Source organism: Aedes aegypti, chromosome 2 (genome assembly GCF_002204515.2).
Source record: "Aedes aegypti strain LVP_AGWG chromosome 2, AaegL5.0 Primary Assembly, whole genome shotgun sequence".
Lineage (NCBI taxonomy): Eukaryota > Metazoa > Arthropoda > Insecta > Diptera > Culicidae > Aedes > Aedes aegypti.
In genome coordinates, this window is record NC_035108.1 from 58,384,752 (window position 1) to 58,407,736 (window position 22,985).

Here is a 22,985-nt window from a genome sequence, read left to right on the forward strand (position 1 = left end):
AACCGTAGTATCATTCCTTTGCCTTTCTGAACATTATTGCAGTACACTATTGTTGTATACGAGTTACAGATAAATTGTAAAAAATCGTCGGAAAAACGACATTCCTCATTTCCCGGCATTTAGAGCTGCTGTCAAATGGCACAATTGCGGACATGTTACAAAATTGAACATAGTAGCTTTGCTCAGGTTGTCGACTACCTGGAAAAACCTGGAAAGTCAGGGAATGTCAGGGAATTTATTTTTGACCTGAAAAGTCAGGGAAAATCAGAGAATTTCACTTGAGGTCAGGGAAAATATATCAATACTTTAACATCAAACGAATTTATTGTCTGCAAAGTAATTGATCATGCTAAATCAATACACCTTCAGCATGGCTTTGCTTTGCAGCCGTGGACTCTAACCACTCGACTAAGGAACCAGGACCCAGGAAGTTCTCCAGAAATTCTGAGGATGATTCTCAAAGTTCCTGGATTATTTTTAGTAATCCAGAAAATCATTGAAACGCAGAAATTTCAGAAATATCATTTGAAATAATCTTGATAATCTATTGACCAGTGCTGGGAATGGTAATAGTAGTAGGCTTGAATTTCGCGAAAATCACGTGGCTTTCCCAGTACAGTAGTTCAAAAACGTGAATCTCATTAAGTAACCTACCGTTTTGATTCATATTACGGACACTTAAGGCTTCAGTGAAGTACAACTAATCACTACACATATAAATTGAATCGTTCTGTACAAAACTTTAGCGTAATCAGGCCCTGCAAACACCTAAATTTCGAATGGTGGGCGAAGATTCGGATTCCACATCTTTAATTCACTTTAATCGATAAAAATGTTCGGCCTCTTCATGATTTTTATTCCGGACACAACCACACTTTCGCTTCATATTCCGGACACTTTGTTTTCAATTCCGGACAGCTCTTGAAAAACAGAATCAGAAAAATCGAATCATTAATTAAACACACTAAGCCTTAAGAAAAACGTCAAAACTAGTTGAACATTGTAAATCTTCATGGATTGCTTTGTAAAATGTTTATAAAAATCATCATTCAAATTGGGAACTTTTCGACTTTTTTCATTGAAGGCTCTTAATGCGGGAAATGCAGCGGAAAATAGAACATTTATCTACAGTTATTTTGGGTTGCCCTTAGCAACGGGTGTTTTGCAATTTTCAAGGCTTTTGCCTACAGCAGCGATGGACGTGAGTTTCACTGAAACAATTTTTAGAGAATCTTGGAGATGAGGAGCTTCTGGAGGAAATCTTTCAAGAGTTCATTGAGAAGTATTGAAGGAATATCTGGAAAAATATCTTAAGAATTTCAAGAATAATTTCTGAGCAATCTATGTGGAAGCAATTCTCCTAGAAAGTTCTATAGCATTGGCTAGAATTTAGCCTGGAAAAAGAAATAGCCAAATTTGAGGATAGCTTTCTTCCAACAAAAAAAGTATGGTGGATGATCGTAATAGTGTTGCCTCTTGTATAAAAAAGTTATAATCAGGAAGGAGTCCAAAATTTTCGTTCATGCCTAAAATTTTAAATTAGGTCTAAGGTAGTTCACTAGCCGAGAACATCTTTGTTCATACGGATCTTCAAGTTTGAAAAGTAAACAGATTCTCAGTTTTCAGTTTTATCATATCAACTTGAATAAACGTTCAAGAATGTCATCTGCAAGGTACATATATCTCAATAAAGTAAAAGCTTTTGATCCGTTTATTCATACGACCTATAACATAACGAATATGTATCTTCTTGTAAAAATCTTACTTATTTCAAATTAACCAACCCAGTGGTCTGGAACTTTTCTGGAAAATGACTGGAAGGTCAAGGAAAGTCAGGGAATTTTATTTTCAAAATTGAGTCGACACCCTGTTGCTTTTTCAATGATGGATGATGATTGAAGCAAACAGCTAGCAAATGTCATCAATGCAGTCGTGCTTCAAACAACATTCGCATTTGATGCCAAGCAGTTATATATATATATATATATATATATATATATATATATATATATATATATATATATATATATATATATATATATATATATATATATATATATATATATATATATATATATATATATATATATATATATATATATATATATATATATATATATGATATAGCCCTGAGGTCAAGCTACTCGACTTCCGATCTTGAGAATCGGAGTTCAAATCCATGATTCGTGATTATCAGAAGAAATGTACCGTGATGCTACCATATTTCGCGCACGCTCCTAATTTCGCTCACTGTTATTTCATTAATATTGGGTATGGGTATCAACGGATATCTACCGAATGCGTAGAGTGAATAGAAATTACGGTAGAGCATGTACAGGACGCTATAACTTTCGAGTAGTTCGGATTACGTAGATTATCCGCGTGGGTAAATGAATCCTACGACTGGGAAGGCTTCACGAGTCACTTATCGGTGTGTTCATTTTGGTTTTTCGGCGTTGCATCCGTTCGCTTTTTTGTTGCTTTTCGTTACGCAAAAATGAAAAATGAATTTCGGCTAATATTGGATCGCGAAGATGCGTTGATCATCGTTCGCGAAGAAGATCCATCGCAACACTGATCACGATACATGTTCAATGATCATTAGTCATCCGTCTAAATGTCACTTTACTTTCAAAAGGGCGTAACTGCAAAACGGGACCTACGATATTTTTTAAATTTTGTCCAGACATGAATATTGGCCATAGAACACGACTGGTGAGCTCAGATTTGATGGAGATTTTTTATGATAATAACGGTCTAAGTATCACCCTTGCTTAGTGCTTCGTATTATTACGAGCAGGCTTGATAATACTCCTCACCATCATCAAAGTCCGGTGATATACTCTAGAGCAGCGTGCTGCCTTTGCAGAGAGGCAACTAAAAATGGGCAGCACAAATCACACCAGAGTAAAATTTCATCAAAAATGAATGCCATCACAACTCCCCAAGGACTGCCCTGTTTTTGGGCGGCACACTCAAGACTCTTGAGTCAAGAGTGTTTCTTGAAGCGTGAGTAAACTGCCCATACTCGCATAACAGTCCCATCTGAATTTTTGTCACTTTTGAGTTAGCCTCATGAATAGTCTTTATTTATAGTGCACTTTTCAAAATCTTTCTTAAAATTGTATATTTGTATGGACAAAATGTGAAAAAATACCAAATCATGTGCGTCCCATATTGAAAGTACCCGCATAACAGTCCCATCAGTTGATTACGACGAAATTGAAGCAAACACATTCCTATTATAATTTCTGTAATATTCTACAGTGGTAGTCATGTCGTAAGAAGAATAAATAGTACAAATTACGGTGATTTTCATAATTTATACTCCAGAAAAATTCGTATTCATATTTGAAAGCTGTCACAGAATGCCTTCTCTAGTGCAAAATGGTAGAACCTTCTGAAGCCTCCTTACAATAATAAACATAATGGCTTCCCTGAGTCAATGCTTTTGTTGTTCTACTACATTTCTTCATATAAATCTCTAGTAAATTTTCATTGGCGGAGGGCAGGGAAAGGCTTTTTTTGGGCAAGCGCAGAACTGTAAACTTCGCCACTAATATCGTCGACAAGGTTTTCGTGGCAATGCCGAAAAATGAGAAGGTCCCGGACACACAGCAGGATTATCCAAATCAATGGACCGCCATCAGCTTGCAGATATAACGTTGCTTGCATTTTACCTTTGTATAATTCAAATCCAACATCGATATCCAACTGTCATGCTGCAACTGGTTATATTAAACTTTGGCTTTTGGCCGGTGCAACCGTCAGACCATCTTTATGTAATTCTACTTCACTATACTGTAATCACCATTTAGTTTTATAACATTGCTAGAAATTACTGCACTTAAAAGATACTGATATAAACAATTGCAATAGGAAATGCACTTTGGAATCTTGCTTGGAATACATCGTGTTGGATATATATGTGGATGTTCGGACCTCTTCAGAGAGACGCACTTGGTTATTTGTGCTTGAATTCTTGAAGCTGAAAAAGATTTATTTCGATTATGTTTGATCAACAGAAATTATAGCAAAATTACAATTTAGTCGCGTTAACTTGATGAATATCTAACAAACACACGATCTTTCTACCGTGCTACAATATGAGCTGACTCCGAATTCGCAGATCTACCAAACATTATTTAAATATAGTGATGTACAGAGTTATAATAATTCACATTCCTCTAACTTACAAATCGATCCTGATCAATCCAATTCAAATGATGTTATTCTGAATAAACACGTAATAATGTGGAATGAAGGGCAAAAATATGACCAACTAGATTTGTTTTAAGAGAATATCTTAATGATGAAAAATACTACCTATTTTACTGACATCTCGCTAGTAATCACTGTCATACGCTCGGCGACATTTGCATGTTGCATGATTCCAAACAGGCAGACTCCGATCGAGGGGTATCTTAGCAGACCTCCTCACCAGTGTTGCCGGAATTGGCAACATTCCCCAGCCCGTAACGCAGTATGCTACCCTTTACTTGCTCTGCGTTACCTGAACGTTACCTTTTCTGCATTGCCAAGCTGATACAATTTGAGCCCTGCGAAATTTCCATAGTTCAATAACTGATTCTTATTCTTTACTGTTGACTCTTGTTCCTGCTGACGTATTAGAGTAGTTGAACTCTCGACAAATCCGAAACAGCTAATCGATCTTCGTCCTATGTTGATTCGTTCTGCAGCCTGCGAGTTGCTTTTCATAACCATGCTGCCGACTTCATATTTTGATGAATTCAAATCATTGTCAAATGAACCTCTTATGAATTCAACATTGGTTCTATCATATTCGCGAATATGAAAGCTGAAGTTCGCTTGCTTCCTTTCGTCGGCGACATGTCCATAGATAGACCAACCCAATCGTGTTTTAGCTGCCAGCGGATCGCCAAGTTCACCTTCACGCAGCTTCAACGTCGCAATCAAACTTGCATTATCAGATCCAATTAAAATCCCAGGCGACACCGAATCATAGCTACTGATAGGTAGTCCCCGTATGTGAGCATACTGCCGCACCAATTCATCGTACTTTAGTGTTTGCTTAGGAAGCTGTAAATTCGTAACTGTTCTCGTATCATTCAGAGCGAACCGTTTACTTTCACCCATGCCGGATATGTCTATCGATACTCGCTTAGAGTTGGGAACCTGCCTGTTTATGTCACCAGTCCAAGATAAGCCTAGGGGAAGTGACTCGCCATCATCTATGCCCAGACGATCTGCGACGGATTGTTCAATCAACGTCATCGATGAGCCGTCGTCTAAAAATGCGTATGTTTCAATAGACTTTCCACCCCAGAAAAGTTTTACTGGTATAATGCGGAACAGTGTCGACTTTCCAGTTGAATGGTGAGCATTTATTCCTTCTCCAGAACCGTCATTAGCTCTGTCCACTAGTTGCGTGTCTTCATCTGTAATTGGTTGGTTATGCTTTCCGTTATGAAGTAAAGGGTGATGTCGTTGTTGGCATCCTTCCATCCCGCAAACCCCTTGCTGTTTACAGGAGCGTTGACCATGTTTTCCCAAGCACATTTTACAAAGGTGATGGTCTTTGACAATTTCCCATCGATTCTCTGGGTCCCATTTTTTAAAGACGATACAGTCCTTAACTTTGTGATTTGGACCGTTACATGCCAAACATACAACTCCTGACATATTCTCCTCCTTGCCGTCTTTCTTTGACATTTCTGCTGCAGAATGTGTATTGAGAAAAAATGTCTCCTTCCCACGATCATTTCTGGTTGGCTGTGACTGTCTACTATCTGCGTTGATTGTGACATCAGATGCTGCAGCCACGAGTGTTGACATGTATGTTGCAAAGGTTCTTAAATCAATTGCCGCAAACTGTCGTTTATACAAAGCCCAGTCAAGACGAAGATGAGCCGGTATCTTTTCCACCAGTTCCTGCAGCAAAATAGGGTTGCACATGTGTGCTATCTGCCCCGATGCTTCTAAATGATCACATAGATTTTGAACAACCATTCCAAATGAAATCAGAGTCTCCAACTTATCTGATTTTGGAGCTGGAGTCTCTCAAACTTTGTTCAAAAGCGTTTGAATGATCAATTCAGGTCTACCGTAGAGCATGTACAAGGTAGACAAAACCTGTGGCACGCATGCTGGGAGCAGTAGTCGACTTTTTACTGCATCGAACGCTTTGCCCTGCAGCGCCTTCTGCAGTCTGGCCAAATTCTCGACGTCTGAATATCCACACGCCATCGTTGAATTCATATATGCGCTATAAAAGAGTGGCCAGTCTTCTGGATCACCCCTGAACGATGGTAGGTCTTTAGGCATGACTTGTCTTGCCATTAACTGGTGTTGTGTTGGAAGCATTTGCTGCTGACTCACATAATCGTGAGACCTTTGGAAACCGTGGATATTGTTTGAATTGACAGGAAGTCCGCCACCCACGCTGACGTTAGCCGTATGTCCAAACCCAGCTTGAAACGGATAATTCACACTAGATAGACCCTATACGTTGTTGAGTCCAATTGGCAATGCACCAGGCGCATTTACAGCTGACGTGTACTCTGGAACCGGAAGTGATTGGAAGCCATATCCTCCACCCGTTACTCCGTAATTCAAACCCATACTAGGAATTGAATGTGGGAGCAAAGATGGTTAGAAGGAACCATCTTTGGTGGGAGGCTACCTGTTAGTTGAGTCACAGGAGCACTTGCACTAGCAACTATACCCGGAACTATACCAGCATGATATCGAGGGGGCGCGAAAACTGTTGTTGGTGGATCATTAACCAGCGCACCGCAGGCTACACTTGAAGGTTCCCATCGAGTATAAGCCGGACCTACCGTTGGGACCGTCGAGCAAACTGTCACGACGTTCGTATGGTTATCGATTCCTAACCCTGGTGGCACTCAATTAAAAACATTTCTTTGCATTGCACTCGTTTGATGAAAACGATCGATTTCTGATTGTATGCTAACAGGTATTTGTGAAGATACAACCGTCGGGAATGAAAGGTTGGTCGTAGGCGGTACACTCACCTGACCATTCAGAACACTTCGGACAGTTGGCGACAACGTTTGGTCAAACGAACTCATTTGCATTCCTGCAGTTGTCGGTGTGGAACTTATGTCAAAGGTTGGACCGATAGATGACTTCTCTGGCTTTCCGCTCAACCGAGCGATCGAGAGATTCTGCATCTCACCGACTATCCCTTGCATCCAATTCCCTACCGTACTAACTTCTACTGCAGCAGCTGGATCGTTAGAACTATTCATGACAGCGTCGCTCGTGTTGTTGAGAATTCCCAACATAGCCTTATTGGTGAGCCTTTTCAGTTCCAACGTTTTTCGCTCCAATTCTAATCGGTGGTTTTCTTCCATCTCTCTTTCCACTAACTCTCGCTGTTCTTGAACCCACCGGAGACTTTCCCGTGCTTGTTCGGTCAGTATTGACTGACCCGAATTTACGATATTTCGAGTGATGAGTCGCTTGAGCCAAAGGTAACTCAGAGGACAGAGTACTCACCATCGGTGGGAGTACAGCAGATAGTCCCGGCGCTTCGGGTACTCCAGTAGCAAATATAGGTGTACTCGTTTGTCTCGAAGGGTTGACTGTCGGGCGAGTCGAGCAGGCGGAACACATCCAACTTTGGTCCGCTACAGCATCGTTCACTCCAACGCATTGATAGTGAAACCAGTCTTCACACTTCGGACAAAACACCATGTTATCGACATTGTTGGAACGATGACAAATCTTACAGTCGTATCTGTCGGTTTCGGGCATCTTTCTTAGTGTCCTTGGAAGTAAATTCTTCAAGCTTTTGTTGGATATATATGTGGATGTTCGGACCTCTTCAGAGAGACGCACTTGGTTATTTGTGCTTGAATTCTTGAACTTACAATTTAGTCTCGTTAACTTGATGAATATCTAACAAACACACGATCTTTCTACCGTGCTACAATATGAGCTGACTCCGAATTCGCAGATCTACCAAACATAATTTAAATATAGTGATGTACAGAGTTATAATGATTCACATTAATCTAACTTACAAATCGATCCTGATCAATCCAATTCAAATGATGTTATTCTGAATAAACACGTAATAATGTGGAATGAAGGGCAAAAATATGAGCAACTAGATTTGTTTCAAGAGAATATCTTAATGATGAAAAATACTACCTATTTTACTGACACCTCGCTAGTAATCACTGTCATACGCTCGGCGACATTTGCATGTTGCATGATTCCAAACAGGCAGACTCCGATCGAGGGGTATCTTAGCAGACCTCCTCACCAGTGTTGCCGGAATTGGCAACACATCGTAAACATGAATAAATACGTCAAGGTGCACGCTAACATAGTAAGCGAGTCCCAAGTAATGGGACTGGTATGCGGGTATATTTGCGTTAGGCGAGAGAAATACTTGGATAACGAGTCCCATATGCTAGTACAGTCATCTCTCCCTTACTTGATATTGAAGGGACCATCGAGTTAGGGAGGTATCGAGTTACAGAACACAAAACCAATGCAACTGCGATCCAAGGGACCATCGAGTTAGCCATGAAAACCAACTTTTACTATGGTTCTCTAACTCGATATCGAGATACGGAATATCGAGTAAGGGAGAGTTAACTGTATTATGAATTTGATCATAATAAACTATCGCTTTAACTTTATTTTAGTAGTTAAAGATTTGTGTATACTTACATCATAATGTGTTGAGTAATTCTACCAGAATTCACTACTACAAACAGCGACGAAACGACAAATTTTACAATTATGTTTAGACCTGTTTTTCTCAACATGATGTTTTTTCTAATGGGACTGTATTGCGAGTATGGGCAGTAAAGGTGAGCATCGCAGCAAGAGAAAAGTACCTGAAAAAATCCTCGCCTTTTTTGCACTCCAATCGCTTGATGATCTGTGTTGAAAATTTTGAGTTTAGTTTTTTCTCCTCAGAAAAACGGCAAAATCGCCTCTTCTTTTCATTTTACACCGCGAATATTTCTTTGTTGAATATTCCGGATTTTACAAACTTGAATGGATTTTTAAGGATAGTTATATTCTGCATATCTTTGATTATTAGAAACCATTTATGATAAGTTAATTTATAATAAATGGACATGAGATTGGATAGTTTCGACAACAACGGCAAACGCCACCTATTTTAGGCTGCCAGATAAAGGGGATTACAGAGAGGGAGACTCCATTAATGTGTTTGTTGAATGAAGCATAACCATTGACATGGATTTCAAGGAAAATGTACTGATTGTGCCAAGCGATGTATATTTAGCAATGTGATCTCGTCGTAGATATTTAACGATTCTAAAAACATCGAACAAAAAAGCTAGAGTCAAAATCGTGATTTTCCCGTTTAGGTTCGTTGGTAAAGGTAAGATTAAATAAATTGAAGAATTGTATCTAAAAACCTACTGTATATCCTCAGGGCACGACACCAATCCGGACAAACCCAAGTACCGCCCGCTGTTCCTGGACCACTTCGACAAGAAGGAAGCGGAAGCGGCCAACTTCGTGACCAAATCGAACAATCAGCAAAGTTACGACGATGATAGCTCTTCGCCGGAAGATCAGGACGCGTCCCCGCAGCGACCACAACCTCAGGTGCAAACTCCGAGTAAGCAACAGCAGCCCACGGCTCCGCCTCTAACGCAGAGCCTCGATGAGCAGCAGCTGAACGAGGAGCGGCAGCGATTTCAATCGCACTTGCAGTTGCAGCTCAATCAGATATCTGCCGTTAGCCCCAATATGCATCAGCAGCAGCAGCCGCCACAACAGGTGCAGTACCAGCAGTCCCCAGTGGCTGTAACTCCCGATGGGGGAGGGGGAGGTGGTGGCGGTGGAGGAGGCGGAGGCGGGATGGAAGCTCACAATCGCATTTACAACAATAGGATCAATTTGATTGATAGCGAATATGATTCGGTGAGTAAGGAGGATCATTCTGTAGTTGACATATGGGCGTAGCCAGAGAGGGACAATCTTCTATATCGGAATTTTTCTTGTGTTCGAACTTTTCAAAGATTGTGGACGGGGTTGGTGTTCCAATGGCTACCGCTTCTGCTTTATAAGCAGAAGATCATGGGTTCAATCACAGGTCCGTCACTTTCCTCGTACCCAGACAACCAGATTGTACGTATAACGGAATAACTTTTTGCGTTATGCGATGCTTATATGTGGAAAGTTTCACGTATAAGATGGTGCGAAAAGGCCTTATACGTACAAAAGTGGAGGCGATATACGTGCATTTTTATATGATGAAAAATAACATGCAATACGAGTGTACCGATTTTATTGCGAACTAATCTGTACTCTTATGCGACTTAATTTATGATAACAAAGTTCATTTGACAGCTGCTACGGATTGATCCGACTATCTTTGTACGAGTATACGGGGCGAAACAAAATGTACATATGAACTCATAAAATAACGTTTTATGCGAGGAAATCCATCAATCAAACGATTTTATCCACTAAGTAGTGTGGGAGTGATGCAATTTGTATAAATAAACGACTTTGTTCGTAAACTGTTATGCGACTTCTGGTTGTCTGGGTACTTTGTAGTTGTATCTCTCACTTGCTTCTATCTCCCATTCTTAATATATTAAAGTTGATCTTTCACAATTTATAGCATTTGCTAGAACCAGAGAAGGACAAAAAAACCGTTTCCCTACGCTTCCATTCTTCCATCATTATAGCACGCTTTTCCTTACGCCTGATACACAGGCAGTCTGCTAACCAAACAGCAAGCCTCTGTGCCATGAAGTTACCACCCCTACACCTTCCCGTATGAAATGGCGTAGATACAGGGGTATATCTGGTCTACCGTGGGAGTCAGTTCTGAATACACCATCAATTATTCCCTCTTCCCCTCATTGGTCAGCATTCTGACGTGGCAGGCGCCATTGTTGCCTAAAAATAGAAGATCACCAGCACTTATACACCGATGGCGTCTGTTAGTCCCAAGCAGCAGTCATCTGGTTGGTTCCTAGAGTAGGTGAAGCTGATCTGGCGATACTTAAGTAGCAACCATGGGTGGCCAGTCAAGCTCAAGCTATATGTGTATAAAACTGGTTTCATTTGGATTCTTTTTGTTTTCTTGGGTCGTGTTTGATCTCTTTTTAGTTCTTGTTTGATCTCTATTTGTGTGCATGAGGTCTAAATTCAACAAACAATTTTGTAGAATAAGAGCTCAGTAAATCACTCTTAAGATTATTTCAATTTCACAAACTATTGTTCAGCTACCAATGTTACTTGGGAAGTTCCTATATTTAGGACGGAAATCCTGGCTACGCCCATAAGTCAATGTTTTCAAAACTGGATCCGGTGTAACTCGCAATAAAATGATCTTCTTGCTTTCCCTTACCAGTTGAAATTCCTCAACTACGAACAGCTCGAGCAGCGGTTGGCCAGCATCGACAAGGAGATGGAGAAGGAACTAGCGGAAACGAACAAACGCTACCACGCCAAGCGGAAGCCCATCATCGACGCGATCGAGGCCAAACAGCAGAAGCGACAGCAAAAGCACGAGGAATTCTGAGTTTTTCCATCTGCAGCGGGGCATAGTTTTGGGCTTCTAACGCCCGCAGAGATGCGCGAAGTAAAAGTGCTATAAAGAATCCCACTTGTAGAGAAAACAGAAACTATAGTAATAGGAATCAAATGCAAAGACGTCATTTTAGGAACCTACACTGATGTCGGTTTAGTTGAAAATTGATTATTTTTAAGCGATAAAAAAACAACTTTAGTGAGCATTCACCGAATCAAACCATTGATTGTCGTTCGTTTTCATGCTGAGATTTTTGCCACGAGCGAAAGCAAAAAAAAAACTCAGATGCATCTAGGAATTCAAGCAAATTTTAGTTTTCTTGCATTTGAAATTGTTTATTTATGCAGAAGCTCCGCGACACAGAAGGACGACTTCCCGACTGCCTGCAAGCCTGAAACGGAGCGGAATCATTTTAGCGAAAAAAAAAACTAATTAAGTGCTATTTTAAAAATGGTGAAGCAAAGTATAGATCATTCGAATTTATGAACTAATATCTATTAAATTTGTATTACTTTGAACAACAGCAACAAGAAAAAAAAAACAAATGGAGTAAGTTATTTATATGCCTACAACGCCATAAGGTTCCATTTTCCGAGTTTCGCGTTCCATCATCTGAGATCAATAAGAACTTAAGTCGGTTTTGTTGTTGTATCTTCCGTCCTCCTTCTAACATAATATCTTCACCTATCTATGCCAGAGTATTTTATCAAAAAATATCAAGTGATCAATCTGTCGATGCCAAAATTATATCATTCCCACCCTATACTTTGTCGGTTCTAGTGTATGATCCCACAGTGGACCTAATGGAACTCTTGGTAGCATGGAATGTGTACACTCCAACGGCAGAAGCATTGTCAGATCAACAAAATGAGGAGTTGGGTAAAGTTTAAATAACGTCAAAACATCCTACCTTACCATATTTTATAAGACCCAACGTACCTCAGGACTTCTCCCGCGTTCTAATGTTTTGCCACATAAAGCGATCAAGGCTTAAGTGTCTGCAATAGTCGGGTCTGAAAAAGACTGTAGGCCGCACTGCGTTGCGATCCGATTCAAACTAGCTTCATGTTTTGCTTCTTTTTGTTTTTGCACACCATTTTAGCCGCATTCTGAGGAGATCTCTTTTTAAGCTTCTGGGGACTATTCTGTAAAAACGTCAGTTGAGTTTTCTGTGTAGGCTTATATGGGTATTTCTGTTGAGATCGCTGTAGAGAGCTCTGTGATGAGTCATCTTTGAGAATCATATGCTTGTTGTGCAAACCCATCTATTCCGGGATAAAAAGCGCCGCCTGGAAGAGTTGGAGTGCGAAGAGATGGAGCAGCTGTATCGTTCTCAAGAAACACGAAAGTTCTACAAGAAACTAAATGCATCCCGCAAAGGCTTTGTGCCGCGAGCCGAAATGTGCCTGGATAAGGATGGAGGTATCTTGAAGGACGAACGTGAGGTGATTGAAAGGTGGAAGCAGCACTACGATGAACACCTAAACGGCGCAGAGGAGGAAGATCAAGACAGCAGGAGGAATGGCTTCATCAAAATTTCCAATTTTAGCGTTACGTAATAAATGGATACCGCCTAAATTGCTTTCCCAGATCATCTTCCGCCGTCTATCGTCACTGGCCAGCAGATTTGTGGGAAGTTATCAAGCCGGTTTTGTGGACGGGCGATCGACGACAGACCAAATCTTTATGTTGCGGCAGATCCTCCAAAAGTGTCGCGAATATCAAGTCCCTACGCACCACCTATTCATCGATTTCAAAGCGGCCTATGATACCATCGACCGCGAAGAGCTATGGAAGATTATGGACGAGAATGGTTTTCCCGGGAAACTGACTAGACTGATCAAAGCAACGATGGATAGTGTACAGTGCTGTGTGAAGATATCGGGTGCATTACACTGCGGAACACGGTTTTGTCTCAAGCACCAAAATACCGCTATTTACTAAATTAAGGGTTGCTGAGTCCATTGCCGTTTTCAAAAATATCATGGCACGTCTAGTTTTTGAGATATTGACTGTTGAAAATGCTATATATGACAGTTTTAGCCTACTTGCATGCAAGTTTTCCAACTTGTACGGTAATTTATTTGCTCAATTTGTCATAGAATTCAAACTTCATGTATAGAACAATAATTATTATCGAATTTCATAATATTTTCGATGGTAAAATGTTATTTTTTGGTGGTTCAGAAAAGTATTGTATTATGCCATATAAGAGAAACGAACAATTTTATATAAAGACTGCAAACATGTTGAAAAAAATCGATTTAAACTAAATTTTATCATTAAATATCAACTGATTTGTATCTTAATTGAAAGTTCAAGTCCTATTTAGCATGTTTGGTAGATCATATCACAAAAAAGTTTGATAAATCATACTTTAAATTTCATGTAAACATCACTTAAACCAGTGTTTTATACAACTTTGGCGACCTGTAGCTAAAAATTGTGACGTGCTGGAACATTTCTGAGAACGGTATTAGATTCAGCGACCCAAAATCTACTAGAGACACATAATTTGATCCTTGAGACACGCAAAAGTGTCATTTTTGTTACGCTGTGTTATCGGACCCGTTTGAAACACGTAAAGGACTTCGACAAAGCGATGGTCTTTCCTGCCTCCTGTTCAATATTGCGCTAGAAGGTGTTATGAAACGGGCGGGCTTCAACATGCGGGCACGATCTTCAATAAATCCAGCCAGTTCATTTGTTTCGCTAACGACGTGGACATTGTCGAAAGAACGTTCCAGGTGGTTGCTGAACAGTATACCAAGCTGAAACGTGAAACAGATCAGGTTGGATTGAAGGTAAATACGTCGAAGACGAAATATCTGCTGGCTGGAGGAACCGAGCGCGATAGAGCTCGCATAGGCAGACGCGTGACGATCGACGGGGATGAGTTCGAGGTGGTGGACGAATTCGTCTACCTCGGATCATTGATAACGTCGGATAACAACTGCAGCAGAGAAATTCGAAGACGTATCATTGCCGGAAGTCGTGCTTACTATGGACTCCACAAGACCTTGCGGTCTGATAAACTTCACTTCCGTACTAAGTGTACCATGCACAAGACGCTAATACGACCGGTAGTCCTCTATGGGCATGAGACGTGGACAATGCTCGAAGGGGACCTGCAAGCGCTAGGAGTTTTTGAACGACGTGTGCTTAGGACGGGGCCCAAATAGCCGTAGCGGTAAACGCGCAGCTATTCAGCAAGACCAAGCTGAGGGTCGTGGGTTCGAATCTCGCCGGTCGAGGATCTTTTCGGGTTGGAAATTTTCTCAATTTCTCAGGGCATAGAGTATCTTCGTACCTGCCACACGATATACGCATGCAAAAATGGTCATTGGCATAGTAAGCTCTCAGTTAATAACTGTGGAAATGCTCATAACAACACTAAGCTGAGAAGCAGGCTCTGTCCCAGTGAGGACGTAACGCCAGAAAAGAAGAAGAAGTGCTTAGGACGATCTTCAGCGGAGTATGTGAGAACGGCGTATGGAGGAGAAGAATGAACCACCAGCTTGCGCAACTCTACGGCGAACCCAGTATCACGAAAGCCTCCAAAGCTGGAAGGGTACGATGGGCGGGACACGTTGTGAGAATGCCGGACAACAATCCCGCAAAAATGGTGTTCAATTCAAATCCGGCCGGTACAAGACGAAGGGGAGCGCAACGAGCTAGGTGGTTTGACCAAGTGGAGTAGGATCTTGGAAGTGTGGGGCGATCGAGGAATTGGAGGTTAGCAGCCATGGACCGAGTTACTTCGCGTAACATTGTGGCGCAGGTCATGTCTTGAAGGACGTAGTGCCAGCAAAAGTAAAGTAAAGTAAGTATGCTTGTTGTGGAGAATCTTGCGGAGACTCTTGTGGGAACCACAGTGAAGATGGATTGTGGATACCTGTACGTTAATCCACGTGAAGACTTGTTTTAGATCACTGCGGAGAGCTCAGTAGAAAAAAAAAACTATAGAGATATTTGTGGAAACCCCAGTGAAGATCACTTTGGAGATATATGTGGAAACACCTGTTCTTGCTGGTAAAAGTTCTGTAGAGATACTTATGCAGACTTTTGGGGAGAAATCTGTAGGCTTCCAGTCGCTGTGCAGAATTTCTCCGTTATCTCTAATTTAGCTGACTTTTAAACACTTTTAATTCAAAATAGCTGTAGGAACTCAGTAAAACACGTGTTGACTACTTGAATGTCGGTATCCAAAGAGAGTGTTTATTTCCCACCAGCTTGCTATGATTATAATTTATGATTCTTAGCCTACTACATCTCTCCCTTAGTTTATATTAAAGAATCTATTTGTATATTATGAATTATTACATTTTGTATTTTTGATTACGTTACATAATTTTTAAGATAACCTGGTTTTCGATGATTTCTTGTTAATCTGTTTCGTATTGGACCTGAATTTGATAACTGGTTCTGATTAGAAATTTTCGCGCTGTCGCTTTCAACGGTAGTCTTCGGTTTAGTACAAGATTTTTCCAAAATCGGAGACTGTACTGTGTTGTTCATTTGAGGGTCAGAAAGTTCCAGACTGCGGAATGGACTGTTAGAAATAAGGATCTTTACATGATTAACATGCCTATCTAGCTCAACTCCTGTATCGAGATTCCTTAACGTAAGGCGGGTTCCGGTTTTCTTCACCACGATGTGAGGCTGAGGGTTGAAAGTCGGAGTGAGCTTATTTTGTTTAACCACATTTTTAATCAACACGTGATCACCGATATCGACTGTAGAGTGCTTTGCTTTCCGCTTCCGATCGCCATATTTCTTCCCTTTTTCTTTATTCTTGTCATCTATGCTGGTTACATTATCCTTTTCCTCCGATTCCTCTGTCAGCATGTCAGGTATTTTGTCTTTCAAATTTCTACCAAACATGAGTTTTGCTGGAGAAATGTTTGTGACCGTATGCGGTGTATTCCGGTAAGCCAGAAGAAAATCATAAAGGTCGTTCTTCCAGTCTCTTCCCATTGCTACGCTTATCTTGACTGTTTTCAGAAGAGTTCTGTTATGTCTCTCTACTAGTCCATTTTGAAACGGGGCGTATGGGATCGAATGCTTAAGAACTATTCCAAAAGCGGTGCAAAAATGTACGAACTCGTCTGATGTAAAAGGTGGCCCATTGTCACACACAATTTCGTGAGGGTACCCAAATCTTGCAAATATTGTACGGAGTTTGAATATCGTAGATTTGGCAGTCATAGAAGTGATGATTTCAACTTCGGGATACCTTGAATAGTAATCAACAATTACCAACAAATGAATTCCTTTAGTCACTTCTGTGAAATCCAACGCCAGCTTTTTCCATGGTTTGTCAGGTAATGGGGACCTTACCATCGGTTCAGTAGCCGGTACGGAAACTAGAAGGCATCCATTGCATGAACTGACGTATTCTTCTACCATAGAGTCCATTCGTACCCACCAGACTTTTTCTCTCAACCGCTTTTTCATAGCTGTGTTTCCCAAATGTGGCTCATGACCTAGTTTAAGTATCTTATCATATAGTTTTCGTGGAATGATAATCTTCTTATTTTTCAGAACAATATCACCGTCACTGGAAAGATCATCAGCTATTGGTCTATATCGTGTAAGAGTGGTTGGCCAACGTCTTGGCGGATATGGCAGCCAACGCATCAATTCAGTCAGCTCTATATCATGCTGAGTGGCTTCGATAATTTCATCAAGTGAAATAGCAACCGGACATACATCTGTCGAGACTAAACGAATCACTCTCTCACACTCTTCATCGTAACTTTCTGCATCACCAGATTCTCCTTGACACAGTCGCGAAAGAGTGTCTGCAATGTTCGTTTTGCCTGGTCGATAGAGAACTTTGTAGTCGTAGGACATTAATCGAATCTTCCACCGTTCGATTCTTGCTGAAGGTTTGATTCTATCGCCAAATATTGAAACCAAAGGTTTGTGATCAGTGACTATCCAAAATGACATTCCATAGAGATAGTAATGGAACTTCTCTGGAGCCCATACTAATGCTAAAGCTTCTCTCTCTGTTTGAGCGTAGCGTCTTTCTACCTCAGATAGGGTCTTTGAGGCGTAACATATAATGTTAAACGTTCCGTTTACAGATTTCTGGTACAGGACAGCACCCAACCCTACTGGACTCGCATCGGTTTCTACATACGTCTCTAGATTTGGGTTGAAAAACGCCAATGTTTCAGATTTGCTCATCAAATCCTTCAATGTTTCAAAAGCTTCTTGATGTGAATCTTTCCATTCAAATGGTGTACCTTTCCTTGTTAATGCATTCAAAGGACTACTTATTGTTGAGAAGTTTGGTATATGCCGACTTACGAAGGTAGCTAACCCCAAAAAACTTCTAACTTCTTCGGCAGATTTTGGCAATCGAAATGTCTTTATGGCTTCTAATTTTCCAGGTGAGATTTTGATACCTTCAGCAGATAATTGATATCCAAGAAAATCTATCTCTGTAGCACATTCTACCATCTTATTTTCATTCAAAACAATACCATACTGCTTGAAACGATTCTTCACTAAACTCATTCTTAGTTTCAGTGATTCCTTATTTGGAGCATGAACCAGAACGTCGTCAATGAAAATTACCAACCATGGAAAATCTGCAAGTATGGTTTCCATACATTTCTGGAAAATTTCTGGTGCTGCCGACAATCCAAATACTAATCGTTTGTAACGCATTAGACCCAAAGGCGATATAAAAGTTGTGATATATCGACAATCTTCTCGTAATAGAAGTTGGTGGAAAGCTTGCTTAATATCAAGTTTTCCAAAAACTGTACTGCCCCTTAATTTAGCCATCATTTGTTCCATTGTAGGAAGAGGATGAACTTCTCTTACAACGGCTTTGTTGGCTTCACGAAGGTCAATAATAATTCGCACATCATTCAAACTTTTCCGCTTGACGAGCATTGGCGATATCCATTCCGATGCCTCATAAACTCGTTCAATTACATCTTGACGTTCCAACTCCTTTAGTTTCAGAATAGTAACTTCTTCTAGAGGAATTGGGATACGGCGATAACTCTGACGAACAGGGGGTACGGTTTTATCTATTTTAATGCTTGCACTCATATCTGCATAATGAATTTACAATATAATAATATATCCTATTTTTAAATCAATTACAGATTCTTACCTTTGATAACCGGGAAAATCTCTTCACTCACTGATCTCAGAAATTTAACTACGCCGAGCTTTTCTGCGCTACGTCCGGAAAGAAGCGAATGGTTACCATCCTGAATCACAAACAATGTGGTTCTTAAAGATTCGTCTGCTGTTTTCAACATCGCGTCGACTTCTCCTAGAACGGTCAACGGCTTTCTTGATCCGTAAGCTTGAAAAACCTTAGCGCTTCCCTTTCTAATCGCAAACGCCTCAAATCCAGTCCTTTTTAATGTGGTCCAATCTTCGATACTCAAAACGTCCTCGTCTGCCCCAGTATCCACGATAAACCGGAGCTGGACCCCACCTACGGAGACGACTGTTGTGCGCTTACCATTCAAATGGAATAACTCGCGTATTTCCGCTGTCTTGGTGACGTCATCAACTTCTCGTACAAACTTCGGCTTTTGTTCACGACGATCATCCTGCATTTGTTCGTATGCTTGACGCTTTCTGCTGATTGATTTCGAATGGTGTTGTAGAAACTTTATACCTCTACAACAGCGCGCATAATGTCCCATTTTATTGCATCGGTTACAATGCGATCCACGAGCTGGACATTTTGAATCAGTAGGCAGGTGATTCCCCAAACAACGACTGCAGGACAGCCTGGGTTTCGCTTGTTTTACGGAATCGTCTATCACGTTTAGCTCGGAATTGTCGGTTGGATTGATGCGAAATTCTTGAACCTAATAATTTTTTTTCTTAAAACCTGTGAAAAATAACCAAATTATTTATATACCTGCTTATTGACGGTTTCATGCGTGCGACCAATTTTCAACATTTCGTCTAAAGTAGTGTCGACCTCCAAATACTTAGATCGCAGTTTGTCATCCGTTTGAGTTGCGTAAATTATTTGGTCCATTATCATTCCCTCAATTTGGTCACCATAACTGCAAGCGGCAGCTTGAGCCCTTAATCGTATAACAAACTGATCGAGCTTCTCTTTAGGGTTGAAAGTCATTTGCCGAAACTTGAATCGTTCATAACGTAACGACATTCGAGGTGAATAATAATTGTCGAGTGCTTCCAGGACAGCACGATAAGCATTGTCCAAAATATTTCCGCTTACAGTCACATCCTTGGCAATCTTCCTCACGTCAGGTCCACCAAAACATTTTAGTGCTTTATGCTTTTCGTCTACGTCACATATTCCTTTCAGGTCGAGGTATGCAATAAACTGGTCTCTCCATTCTTCCCAACGAGAACTAACGAGGCCAGCTCCAGATTCACAAAAAGGTGTAATGTTGTAATTCAACTGAAACATAACATATATGTTGTCAACAAAAATAATGCTTCCTAGTTACTATAGCAACATGTATGTATCTGTCAGACTGATGATTTCCAAATTCATTTTTGTTTTCTTTTTTTTTACATAACGTGAACGCAAGCTAGTAGTCATAGGCTGTTTCCATAGCAACATTTTTTTCCGGTTTTTTTTTTTATTTTTTTTTTTCTCTCTCCAAGCAGACTGGAATAACTTTATTCCCTATACTTGAATGCAGAAACGGACTAGAACTTCCGGAAAGTTCCCTACGTTTCTTCCAGGAATAAGACTGAGATTCTTTGAACCTCCTATAATTCCTTTGAAACAGCGAACTGGAATCCCCTTCGCTTGTTCCTTCCGGTGGGCTGGAACTCGAGGTTCCCACACCGTTTGTGTTGCTCATGGAAACTAACTGGAATATTTTCCTATCGTTTTTCCTATGAAAAATAGATTTTCCATTTTCTCGATGGATTTGACGATAGGAATATATATCCCATTTTCAGTTCACTTCTTGCGTTCACGAATGCACTTTTTTCTCATTTAACCATCACACAAAATTGAATTCTATACTTTACCGATGTCATTTTTCCAAAATGGTACTGATGTCCTCGTTTGACTTCCGCCGATGCTCCAGAAAAAAAAAATCCCAATCACTCGTATGCCAATGTAGGAACTCAGTAAAACACGTGTTGACTACTTGAATGTCGGTATCCAAAGAGAGTGTTTATTTCCCACCAGCTTGCTATGATTATAATTTATGATTCTTAGCCTACTACAATAGCCAGATCTCTCCTTCAAGTGGAATGTTGAGCAGAAGGCAAGATTAATCATCGTCTAATCAAAGATCTTTGTATGACTTGAACTAGGGCATCTGATTTCTATACACATAGACATACACATACATAGAAGCAATAATCAGGTCTGAAAAACATTGTTGTAGATGTTTCCCCTTTACGCCATTCTGATGTTCTTTGTAGTGCTGCTTCCACCTTACACGTTCTTCAAGATACCTCAAATCCTATCGCTAAACACAATTTAGCTTGCTACACACCAGTGAGCAGGGTTGGGAAAATTTTTGAAATTCACTCTACAGTAGCCAAGCAAAGCAAATCACAGTCAGCGAAGCCAGTGCACATTGGACCGAATCGACAATTTAGCCGGAAAAAAGTGTTATCTCTGTTCTCGTCGATTTTAGACGTTCGATGTCTTCAGAGAAGTTATTCGTAATTGAGTTTTGCATCTTTTAAGGAAAAATTTAAATAGGGTGGCCCATATTTAAGCTAAAATTTTGACTCAAACTTTTTTGTATGATTAAATTTGTGGCTGCGCTCTTCTGCAAACTTTTAGAAAGTGTTATTTTGAACAACTTTGTCGAAGACACTTTTGGTCTAACTCTTCATTTAAGCTAAGTAAATTGATTTTGAAAGTTTGAACATAGGGTGAACCCAAACAATCAGTAATTTTGATCTAACTTTTTTGTTTTCAGTTTTACGTGAATGTGGTCTTCAGAAGAGTTGCAGAGAAAGTAAAGATACACATTTTTGCTGAACATCGCAAGTTTGTAATTCTTGTGATTTTGAAGTTATAAGCAAATTTAAGTGAAAAACTATGAAATCTTTAGATGCCCATAACTCATGGAGTTGGTTCGATAAAAATTTTCTTTAAGTGGCATTAGAAAGGCCATACAATAGGCAACTTTTGCTGCAAAAACTGTGAGAACGTATTTTTTGTAAATTGAGAAAATTCACTTCAAAAATACACTTAAAAAACTCGAAATTCGCTTGTAACTCACAAGATTTTAAAGTTAACGGCGTGCTATCTTCAGCAAAGTTGAAGAATTTCATTAGATCTACAACTTTCCCATACACCAAATTTTAGAGAAATGTGAAACAAAATATGTAGAAATGATGATACGATTCAGATGTAGGTCACCTTATATTTATTACTACAAAACATTCAGTTAGTATATCAGCAGTCGCTTTCATATACTTGCTGTTGTAAACTTTGTATGGTATTATGATTTTATTATTATTTTATCAGTACTCAGTGGTATAATTCACGTATAATTCAAAATGTAAAATGATGCCAACGCAATATAAGAAACTGTTTCGTCATTGTGACTGCTATTATTGTGACTGAATACATCAAATAGTGTCTTGGGATACAGAACTGTGGAAATGGTGGAATAATCTAACATTATTGAAGAAGACAAGGTAATCAAAAAGTGTGCAGGTTTGGAAAATTATTGATAGAATAAACGTACAATTATATTGCTATTACTTGAATAATTTTGTATTAACTAATAGTAAAATGTATTATAAGTTCAACATATTTTTGTTTCACATTTCTCTTAAAATTGGTGTATGGGAAAGTTATAGATCTAGTTGAATTCTACAACTTTGCTGAATACAGCACGCCGTTAACTTTAAAATCTTGTGAGTTACAAGCGAATTTCAAGTTTTTTAAGTGTATTTTTGAAGTGAATTTTCTCAATTTACAAAAAATACGTTCTCACAGTTTTTGCAGCAAAAGTTGCCTATTGTATGGCCTTTCGATCGCCATTTAAAGAAAAAAATTTTCGAACCAACTCCATGAGTTATGGGCATCTTAAGATTTCATAGTTTTTTACTTAAATTTGCTTATAACTTCAAAATCATAAGAATTACAAACTTGCGATGTTCAGCAAAAATGTGTATCTTTACTTCCTCTGCAACTCTTCTGAAGACCACATTCACGTAAAACTGAAAACAAAAAAGTTAGATCAAAATTACTGATTTTTTGGGTCCACCCTATGTTAAAACTTTCAAAATCAATTTACTTAGTTTAAATGAAGAGTTAGATCAAAAGTGTCTTCGACAAAGTTGTTCAAAATAACATTTTCTAAAAGTTTGCAGAAGAGTGCAGCCACAAATTTAATCATACAAAAAAATTTGAGTCAAAATTTTAGCTTAAATATGGGCCACCCTATTGACCTTTTTCCTTAAAAGATGCAAAACTCAATTACGAATA

The 22,985-nt window shown here is 39.7% G+C and overlaps 1 protein-coding gene across 6 annotated transcripts in view; it reads left to right on the forward strand.

Annotated features, from left to right (window-relative positions):
* LOC5568100 (serine/threonine-protein kinase 3) overlaps positions 1-11,962 on the forward strand; it is a 48,068-nt gene extending 36,106 nt beyond the window's left edge. For all 6 annotated transcript variants that reach the window (XM_021840923.1, XM_021840929.1, XM_021840926.1 and 3 more), the window contains exons 5-6: positions 9,428-9,921; positions 11,366-11,962. In XM_021840923.1, coding sequence (XP_021696615.1) covers positions 9,428-9,921; positions 11,366-11,536 — 665 coding nt within the window. In that variant the 3' untranslated portion in view covers positions 11,537-11,962. The remainder of the gene's footprint in view (positions 1-9,427; positions 9,922-11,365) is intronic.
* Positions 11,963-22,985: the final 11,023 nt, after the last annotated feature.